Genomic DNA, 10,897 nt, shown 5'->3' on the forward strand with positions numbered 1-10,897 from the left:
CATAAATCTGGCCATGGAATATTGAGGAGGCAGATATTTGTTGGTGACTGGGAACTTTCTGCATTGGTATTGGGGGTAAAGTAGCCTAGGCTAATTACTTTAACCACGTGAAGCCTAAGTAAATTAAGTAACCAAGTGTATTTACTCAAGTAGGCTTTTCTACGTAGGCTAAAAGTACATTTTTGAGGTAAGCATACATTTCCTGCAACTTGAGCTAAGATTTCAGCATTAGGCTAATGTCAGTGCCAAAAAGATTTGGGCTAGGCTACCTACGTTTTACCTCAAGTTTATTTGATGACTAGTTGTGCAGAATATGACCTTACATTAAAATAGCCTAATGCAAGACATAAAATAGCCTTATCTCTCCAAAGATCGCTAACGATACTATTTACTAATGCATCAGTAAATCCGAAGTAACCCTCCATTTTGCATTGTAGACTCCTTTCACCCTTTTTTCTGATTGGATTTTGTAGGCCTAGACTAGCCTAGCCTACTTCTTCTCAAGTAGGCTAGGCCTAAGAATAGGCTATAGGACTTTTAGCCTATTTTTATTTTTTTTTTTTACTTTACTTTTACTAAGCTTAAGCTCTCAATAGATTCAACCACTTCCAAACAGTAGTAAGACAAATGGTATGAAAGCAGAATAGCTAAACAACGCCATCTAGTGTGCCCTCACAACCGGGGGCCACGAAATAAAACTACAACTACCAATGCACCTTGTTTCCGTGTGTCGACTTGTACGTAATGGACTGCTCCCCGGATGCGGCTGTGATTGACTCTACCAGGCAAAAAGATATCGAAAGCCAAGTGGCGGTAAGTCACAAAATCCTTCCAATTTCACTGTTAAGGCAAAATACGACTTCGGAGACGTATATTACAACGGCATGGGATTTTTGGACTAACTTTTAGGAGGTTAGTGGGCCAGGAAGATACATTTTTGAGAAGTTGCTTATATAAAAACTTTCGGCTTGTTTGCTAACTAGCTAGCTTGTTAGCCACCTAAAGCGCTAGTTCCTTAGCTTGATGCTAGCCGCTGGGGGAACGCCTAGTAGCCTATCATAAGTGAACTTTGGGGATTTAGAAAAATAGCGCATCGCCTTCGATTCACTCTCTATCTATTTAGTCAAGGAGTAGTTCGATAAACCTCTCAGATGTTGTTTATTAGTGGACTGTTGAAATTGTAGCGAACCTATGTAATGTTAATGACGTCGGTAAGCTAACGTTGGCGGTGGTTAGCACGCTTCTGCTAATTGGGTGAGAAGCTACTTTACTGGAAAAAAAAAAAGCTATTTCCGAGTTACTGGCTGTCATTTTTATTAAGTTCATTTAAAGTGTAACGATCACCCCCCCGCCCCTTATCACTAAGATGGACACCTTAGGTGAACTTCGCAGGGGGCATAGAGTATTGTAGTTATAAGTACTGTCAGCCAATTCTGGTGGGAATTAAATTCCATTTCATTTCATTTCATTTTATATAGTCCCTTTTTATATCATGATTTCCGAAAGATATTGCTTGAAAAAAGTATATGTTCTTGATTTTGATTTGATAGGTATTGAGAATGGAGACTCAATCCAATTTATTTTTGATAATGTTTTTGCATTTTCTGAATGTGTTTATTAACCATGGGAAAGGAAGAGAAATGTAACACAAGAAAGATAAGAGTCTTCGGTTGAAATTTATTTTCAAGTCTTGTTTGGGCTATTGTATTGTGTCTTATATTGAAGGCCGGGGCTGTGTTTGTTTGTGTACCTGTTGTATTTTCTATTGTGGAATATATCCTTGAGCATATATAGTTGGAAAGTCCCTGTTTTTATGTCATTGGCTTGTGGTATGTTAATGTGTCTGTATTATTCCATGTGGGATGAGTCATGTAAATGATGACCAGACACTAGTGTTGTGTCACTGTACCAAAATGTTTGTTTCGATACTGACATCAATGGGAATTTTGAAACGTTTTGATTTATTTTCCCCCTCAAAAATGTCAGTATTGTTCTTAGTTTTCAAAGCAGAAACCTTAAGAAAAATGAGAATAAGTCTAAGCAAAACTAATATGGTGAAACGTTTGTCATACTTGCAGAAGCCCTCATTAGTTTGAGATACCATAACGTAGAAACATTTTGATAAGACTATCATAGCACTAGGTTATGTCATATTATAGGCTAAGATGTATGAAAAATAAATAGGTACTGTTTTTTCCCTCCAAATGTACTATAGTAACTTAAGGCAACCTTTTTGTACTTTTTCAGTACCGGTATACCATTCAAGACAACCAGACACACATAAAATATGTGTATTCATTCAACTCCTAGAGGTAACCTAGATGCCCCTTTTCCCCCTCTGTCATCAGGTGCTGCAGCCCCAGTGGTCGTAGGCAGGATGCAGACCATAAAGTGTGTGGTGGTGGGCGACGGGGCGGTGGGCAAAACCTGCCTCCTCATCTCCTACACCACCAATGCCTTCCCCGAGGAGTACATCCCCACCGTGTTCGACAACTACAGCGCCCAGATGAGCGTGGACGGCCGCACCGTCAGCCTCAACCTGTGGGACACGGCCGGCCAGGAGGAGTACGACCGCCTGCGCACGCTCTCCTACCCCCAGACCAACGTCTTCATCATCTGCTTTTCAATCGGCAGCCCCTCCTCCCACGCCAACGTCCGGCACAAGTGGCACCCCGAGGTGTCCCACCACTGCCCCAACGTGCCCATCCTGCTGGTGGGCACCAAGAGGGACCTGAGGGGGGACGCCGAGACGCTCAAGAAGCTGAAGGAGCAGGGCCTGGTCCCCACCACCCAGCAGCAAGGCAACAACCTGGCCAAGCAGATCGGGGCCGTCAAGTACATGGAGTGTTCCGCCCTGCTGCAAGACGGCGTCAGGGAGGTGTTCGCCGAAGCCGTCAGGGCGGTGTTGTATCCGGTCACGAAAAAGAGCCCCAAGAAGTGTGTGCTGTTGTAATGAAACGGGTTCCCAGAGGTTTTTGGACTTGTTGGAGAGCGAGAGAGAGAGAGGGGAAGATGGGAGAATTCCACAGATGCAAAGGAAGGGCTGAGAGGACAAAGGTCGTCACCTTGCTGCCTACCACATACCAACCGCCAGCAGTTGAGACTTTTGTCGGCTCCTCTTGTTAAGACACTCCTCTCTTCCATATTCATCTCCTGGAGGACTTCACTCCGTCGTCGCCATCATCACCAAAGTGACTTAAAATGCCAAAATGGAGGGCAACAGCAGACCGTATCTCCTCTTCTATTTTTCTTACATTTTAACTTTTGATATTTACACACTTTTTTTTCCCAATTTAGAATCTGTTTCTAGATTTATAGCTTCTCTGCTTATGCCTATAAACAAAATGCTGATAATGGTTGTCACAAAGCCATAATAACATCCAAAACCAACCAAGTTACCCTGTTTGACTGGAGAGAAGAGATCCGCCTTTTGTTCAGGTGGAGAAAAAATGACTACCTCATACTCTCGCCTAGGTTGCATCTCATTAGTATCGAGCAGCGTCACCCCTCAGGATGCCTCGACTTGCCTATTTAGATGTAATAATCGGCCAATTAATTTCAAAGCAGCTTGGGTCCAGACAAGGTGTGGCGGTGATTCCTGGACAAATGCCAGTACCCACTTAAACAATGTGCACAGATTAGAGGTTAAACTAAACATGCCGCGGTTCCCCCTTGTGCCCAGTCTGGCATGTTAAGAGCTGTCTGGCAGGCGGCACCTTCCAGCCTCCTGCCCCTCTCTCTCACTGCCACGCATGGAGGAGCCGCTAGGCCTTTTTTTTTTTTTTCGGAGATAAGCCGGACCCCATTAAAAGCAACCGACCACTTGCCTTCTTCAGTAATAGGGGAGCAGGTGTCATAAGGTCCAAATTAACCCACAGTGGTACAGCATTTCTCGAGCTCCACAAATCAGGAAATCGGGGTGTGTTGTACAGCTCTTCACTGTCTACGTCTTAACTCTCGAGGCTCACACCGAGTGCCATTAAAAACATGCCTAAGAATGACTTTTTGACAGTGTGTTTTTAGTCTAATAATGTTGAATTTACTCTGTAAAAATCTTTTTTTCCTCAAATGTTTTTAACCTACGAGTGCGGTTATGGCCAAAGTTGAATATATTTTTTGTAATAGCTTGTGTTTTTTGATCGGTAAGATGTCTGTATGTAATAGTTAATTCTCAGATTTGATAAAGCAGAACTTCATGAATGCCACCCTCGTCAGTTACATTGTTGCCTTACATTTAAGGTCAACAGACTATGACCACTGCATATTCGATTCAGTACAACATACCAGAATCTGTTTTGACTGGCTTGTGCAAGGCTAAACACACTTATTTTCCTGTATTTTCAAGTAAATGGATTATAATTTCGTCTTTCGAAGTAGAACAGTGTCATAGCTGGCTTTAGTAATGTGTTCCACCAACCATATACAGCAGCAGTTTCTCTACAGTATAGAAGGAGCCTTTCATTTGGTCAGGTGCCTTATCTAAACCAAAGACCTTAGCAAGTGCCCCTTTGTCAAAACGAGTTGTTCTCATTTTAGTGCCGCCAGGTGCAAACAATTCTGGGTGTAATTTTTGTAACTTTTCAAAAGCATTACTGCCTTACTTCTTGCTAGTGAACACACTCTTCTGGCAACATCCTATTGTAAGACACAGGTGCTAAACTGACATCTAGCGCGAGTCGCATCTGTGAAAATGGTGCACTCGAAACAGAGTGCTCATGGCCCACAGCTCTTTTAAAGATTGTGGTTTCCATCCCTGCATTGCATGGTGCATTTAGAAAAGGGCTCAAGTTCAACAATGCACATACGGTTTCGCAAAAAAAATGCATCGGCGGAAAGTGCCTTGTCACATCTGAAGATTTTTATACATTTTACAAAATGTTTTTTTTTTTAGAGAGAAATGACTGGTTGCTTATTTCTGCTTACAGCTGCCAGTAATACCAGCAACCCCTTTTTTTGCTATAGTTATTTTCATATACTCACTCGAGCGGGGTGTATTATAAGTCAGCCTAGACCGTGGCCTGTGTGTATAAAGTCTAGAATAACCCAAGCGCAACACGAGCAGAAGATTTAGTGTAACAACAGCGATGCGGTTTAAGATCTGCCAAAAGGATGTGTGAGAAATTTCCCAGATCGGAGTGTGTGTGTGTGTGTGTATGTGTGGAGGGTTGAATGTGAGTGCATCATTTGTCAAGCTGTTAACTGTGGTGAGTTAGTTTTTTTTTTTTTTTTGCAGTGTCCTGATTTCACTCAGATAATGCTGTTGAAGTGGAACATACACCTGTGGGCTCTCTCTTGACTGTGTCCCCGGAGGCTGTATGCTACCGTGTGCGTGGTACTACGCTTTTACACTGGGAACTTGATTTGTAGAAATCTGTAATTGTTTTATATATAACAAAAAAAAAGCATATTTGTATAAATGAACTAACAGTGAGATGATTTTAAATTATGCCAAATAAAAATGGTGGTTAAAACCAGACGCTGTCGAATGATAGAACTCTTTTTCTGTGCCATTTTTATCTTATTTGACAGAAGAACTCGTAATACAACACATAATCAGCACATATACCCACAGCTGTAAGTCTGTAATGGAAGAATGAAGTCATGCTGAAGTGTAGAAACCAAACTGAGTCACACATTGACACACAGCTACATGTATTTGCAGCTCAGGAAGCCACACTATGTTCCATATTGCACACATCTTGTTAACGTTCATTTTCTTTTACATTAACTGCTATGTCAATTACCATGTCCGAACACTAGATGGACACAGCCTCCAGCTTAGCTCCATTGTATCCAGAATGAGTGCCATTTGTCATAGCCATTTTTTATTATATATTTTTTTTTTCTACCCACATTCTGTACATTGGGAGTTAATGGTCTATACCCATCTGGTTTTCAGGGCCATCATTCAAACTGGGCAGACACCCACAAGTTCACTCAGATGCGGCGGCTCTTAAAAACTCGGCGCTGCTGCTTTACTCTGAAAAATTCCCCTGACCTTTATGGGTGGTGGCTCTTGACAAACGACAGATGTGTTGAACTCCACCAGAGGCTCATTACAACATCACTGCGGCAACATTTAGAGCCCCATTTCCTCTTGTGGTCTGTCTCAATGTTTTACAACCAAAGACAATGCTCCGAGCGAGTTTACAGCCTGTGAAAGTAACTGCCTGTATTTGTGGGTTTGACATGTTTTCACTGAACTCTGCCAAGTATGAATTGTTAAAGGCGGTCCGGAACACATTGCCTAGAGGCATAATGAAAGGATGGGCTGAGTTTCACTGTCTGCAATGCACTTCAAACTAAGGGAGGCGGATTTGCATGGGTTAGTTAACGTGATCCATTTTTAGGTGTGGTGGGCTGCACTCTTTCTCATATCCTCCTTCTGTTTTGGTCATGGTGCTTAAGTTAACCCTGGGCCAAGAAAGAAAAAAATAGCATGTGACTATGATATTATGATGGAAATATGTTATTTAAATAACAAAGTACTGGCAGGCTGTACAGTACATTTCTTGATTAAGACAATAATGCATATTCTTGTCATTTTGTCAGCCATCAAGGTTGATTTAAAGTAGTATCCTCAGGTAGAAGAGATGATCTGATACAGCGTACAGAAGGTGTATTAGCAGAAATGTTAGCACCTTTAGGAGAGACACTGCCAGTGAATAGGGTCAAATATTTAGCTTGTATATATATGATCATGAAACTCATCATGAAATTTGGCAACATCTAACTAATGATTGATTTAATGAATGATTTATTTCTAAAATAAAAAAATGTATGCACATGCAAATGTACGCATCGTTTTTTATTTTAGAAATAAAAAATTACTATGTACAGGTCGTAAAAATGCATTTGCGTTTTAAGGACAAGATGTATCATGATTGAGACAATTAACATGAACAAATAGTCCTTGTGTAGTAACCTTCATCATAGTGCTTAGAATGGTCCTGCCTGAAATATAACATTGGGGAGGACCTATCGATGAATACATAGGATAACAGCAATGGAAGTGTAGAAACTGGAAACATTATGGGGCACAATACTGTTAAGCACAATAGCATCAATAACGCTGCACGAAAACTCCGATGATATGTACACCATGCGTCTGTTGGCCTGGTGCATTCTGGGAGGCTGCTGCTGATAATGGCTTTCACTTCCTACTCATGTTTCCTTTATTTACAATAGACCAAAGCAAATGCTATTGACTTTATGACGTACTTTATATGACATAACCTACGTCTCAATTGTTTGCATGGTGCACAGTCACCCTGCCAACCTTGGGTTTTGAACGTAGCATGGAGGTAGATTTTTCAGCCTTTCTGTGAGTCATCAGTATGGAGTGAGTGGGAGTGTTGCTGTCCTCCGCTGGGGGCCTTGATCTGGGCTCTCTCTATCCATCCTCAATCTCCACTCGTTCCTTTTTCACTGTCCGTTTGATGCTGTGCTGGGTAAAGCCAAAAAGACCGGGCAGCTTCCGGCGCTATTCAGTCGGAAAACCGGAGGAGATGCCTCTTCTTCTCCTTGTCTAAAGATAGAAAAAAAAGCTAAAGCAAAAAAAAAATAAACTCCTTGATCTATTAGGCGGCCCCGCAGCTAGACCGAGAACGCTGCAGTTCTGCATTCAAATCAAACTGTTACAGCGGTCGGAGAGGGGAAAATGAGATTGCAAAGACACACAGAGGGGGGAGTGAAGGCCGCTGGCTGTGTTTGCAACTAAATAGGCCTCCACAGAGCGCGGGAGAAAAGAGTGTGGCGCTGCTTGAGACAGTTATGGAAAGAGCTAATAGGCAGACATAATGATTGAGCGGAGGGGGAGCGGGTCAAGTTGTCTCACACACGTAAATTGAAAGGGAAGAGGGTGGGTTAGAGCAGGAAACATTGATGGATAAAGACAGAAGTAGCAAGGTGACCGAGCCTCATCTGAATTCTGGTGTCCCACGGAATGAGCAGTTGGTTTGAAAAGGAATAGGTTTACATTTTTGGGTGATGCGCTTTTTCGCTAATCTAACCAGCCTTTAGGCCTAGATTCTGGATAACGCTGGTGTCCAGTATCCCTTTTTGTCAAAAAAAGGGGGAATATCTCCTCATAATCTGTATACCTGTCTGTGTTGTGTGTGCACTGAAGAAGAAGAAAGCTGGTGTTGATACACAGCCTAAATGGGTATGTAAACAAAGGGGCCCACCGTAGCTAGCAACATGCCCATTTACATAGCCTAGGCTGTGTATCAACACTGGAATTCTTTTCAGCGCACACACAGTATAGATAGCAGATCGTATGGAGATATTAACTGATTTTGATAAAAAGTGATTTTGACAAGAAGCATTCTCCAGAATCACTGACTACACCTTTAAATTAGTCCACATTTGGTGCCATAGGCCTATAGCCTACATATGGGAACACTGGGATGACCCTTCATTTGGGCTCACACTTGAAACCGCTATCGATCTTCTCATCTAATTCTCAAACTAGAAAGCAAACAAGCCAATCTCCTTAAATCACGTAAACAACTTGTTTCTATAAATGAGCAGTTCCTTTTGGTTTACATCAATATTCGCCCAGCACAGCTCTGGGGACGGAGCGGAACTGAACCAGCTCAATTAAAGACCTGTAGGCTCTGAGCTATGAGAGTGTAAACTAAGAGAGAGAGAGAGAGAGAGAGAGAGAGAGAGAGAGAGAGAGAGAGAGAGAGAGAGAGAGAGAGAGAGAGAGAGAGAGAGAGAGAAGGGAACAGAAGAGCAGTAGCAGAGAGGGTAGAGAAAAGAACAGGTCTGCTCAAGTATTAATTATGTTGCTTTGCAGAGCTTGGAAGTGGGGGAAAAACTGAAATAACAGCTCTGGGAAGTTGGAGAGTCCTCAAGTGCCCTCCTCACATTCCTGTTGCTCAAAAACCTTTTTTTTTTTCCTTATGAAAGGTCCTGAGAAAAAAACAAACGCAGAAGGGAAAAGAGGGGCTGATTAGATAGCCCCTCTGTCTTGTATGGTCAGTCATCCCCTCTTTTGTTGATGCCCAATCCCTCTCTAAATCCACATAGATAGCTGTTCACACGGTGTCACTGGCTGATGTCTATAACAGTGGGGAGAGGCCAGATGGTGGTGTGTTCGCTAGAGCAAGTCAACTCTGACACTTTTACTACACGCACGCTGACACCGCCGCCGTGGGGTTTTTGTTTGGAGTGATGGAGTGAGAAAAAAGGGAGAGAAAAAACAGAGAGATAATTGTGGGACAAAGCTGTTGTTAATAATGTAAGTGGATATCAATCTGTGCGCTGTCTTTGAGCAGTTCTCCGTTATGAATGGCAGACCACACACAGCACTACACACACACACACACACACACACACACACACACACACACACACACACACACACAGGGATCTTGTTGCCCCTTCCCAATTACCAGCTCTAACTTAGCTTTTTTTCACGCTCCGTCAGAGCTGTCATAACCCTAATATCTCAAGACAGCAACGAATAACCAAACACTGTGAAGTCCAAACACATCTCTCTCTCCATTGCTTTGGTGCCCTCTCTGCCTTTATTGAAGTCAGTCAGCCATCTCCATGACCTGTCAGCAACACGAGAGGAACCTTTTCACAAACTTGTCAAAATCATGGCAGCCCGGGCAAAAAGGTTGCAGCAATTTAGGCCTATACTCCTTCAGTACTGAGCCGGCCCAAACACTGCTCTAACCAGCTCTGGGTGAAATTTATCTTCACGCATTTCTTAGCCTGGGGGGGATGCAGAGAGAGCTATTAGACTCTGATCCTCTCTGGAGTCGTGCAACGCTTTCATGGCTACAAAACAGTTCTGCCATTAACAGACACAGTCAGTGTTTGTGTGAATGTGGCCTCTGTGTGTGTGTGTGTGTGTGCTGCCTGGATTTTTCTGCTCTCCTGCAGCGCCTTGCCTGCTTTGATGTCACCAATCTTGTCTTTTTCAGGAGCAGATTTTCCCCCGTTCTCCTTGAGCATGTGGTTTAACCAGGTGGAAAAATGCTTTGTGGAGGAGAAGGGAGCTATTTTTCTTCCAATCTGGACTTTCTTTTTTTTCTTTTGCTGTGGTCAGAGGCAATCTCTTTTTGCTATGAATCTCTGCTCTCTGAAATGTACGTTTCTATCCATCATTGGTCCATTGTTGGGCTTGTCATGTCTGTGTTGTCACAGAGGCGGAGACTGTGTCAAAGTGCTCCTTTTATCAAATCTAACCAGTGTATTTAACCTGTGACTTGTGGCTAATGGGATTAACACAATTTGCCCCTATAAGGTCATACTATGGGCTTTTAAGTGGCTCAGGTGCACCTATGGGATGAGTTTAGGACAAGACAATAAAGCCTTTCTCTTCTACATCAGAGGTACATCTGAACATTTGTATCTAATTCAGCCACAAATAATCTAATATTCATCCCAATATCTGGGGGCTGTCAGCACGCACACATTGGGCCCCCACGTTTGTTCATATGGAGGATGTGCCCTTTAAAAAAAAAGGAAATTGCCCTTTAACCCTTAGAGATTCTATGCACGCCCCTGTAAAACACTTTCAGGTGATGTAAACTGTGAGGGAAGGGAAAAGGTCCTTACAGTCCAAGTCCGAGTGTTAATCCAATTGTCTTCAGTCCCATGTGGGTAAAAGGGGATTGGGCTTCTCTGTGTGCATGCGTGTGTTTGTGTCTGAGATGTTTATGGATTACTGGGAGGTCATCCTCTACGGTTGAGCCTCTTGTGCAGAGGGAATACGTCACTGGCTACGGACTGGTTGTTGTTTTTCTTGGCTCTCACTACATAAACCTCATGGGGCTTGTGAGTTTTTTCTCAAGGAGTCTGGCTAATATTTGACGTTGGTCTCATTGTGTTGAGAAACAGCAGTTCGTTACTCAACTGTGACCATCGTTATATAGTG

At 42.8% G+C, this 10,897-nt stretch overlaps 1 protein-coding gene across 2 annotated transcripts; it reads left to right on the forward strand.

Moving 5' to 3' along the window:
* Positions 1-745: 745 nt before the first annotated feature.
* Positions 746-5,476, forward strand: rhogd (ras homolog gene family, member Gd). 2 transcript variants are annotated; one of them, XM_080035623.1, is made up of 2 exons: positions 746-813; positions 2,349-5,476. In XM_080035623.1, exon 2 carries the CDS (start codon positions 2,378-2,380, stop codon positions 2,951-2,953), a length of 576 nt encoding a protein of 191 aa, XP_079891749.1. In that variant the 5' UTR covers positions 746-813; positions 2,349-2,377; the 3' UTR covers positions 2,954-5,476. The 2 variants fall into 2 exon arrangements, with proteins under 2 accessions (XP_079891749.1, XP_079891750.1); XM_080035624.1 differs by having other exon boundaries at positions 777-912.
* Positions 5,477-10,897: the final 5,421 nt, after the last annotated feature.

This window comes from Ammodytes marinus (genome assembly GCF_949987685.1).
Source record: "Ammodytes marinus genome assembly, chromosome: 10".
Lineage (NCBI taxonomy): Eukaryota > Metazoa > Chordata > Actinopteri > Uranoscopiformes > Ammodytidae > Ammodytes > Ammodytes marinus.

Bases quoted from the DNA above. Each gene is read 5' to 3' on its own strand.
- rhogd (XM_080035623.1), top strand. From the start codon at position 2,378: ATGCAGACCATAAAGTGTGTGGTGGTGGGCGACGGGGCGGTGGGCAAA.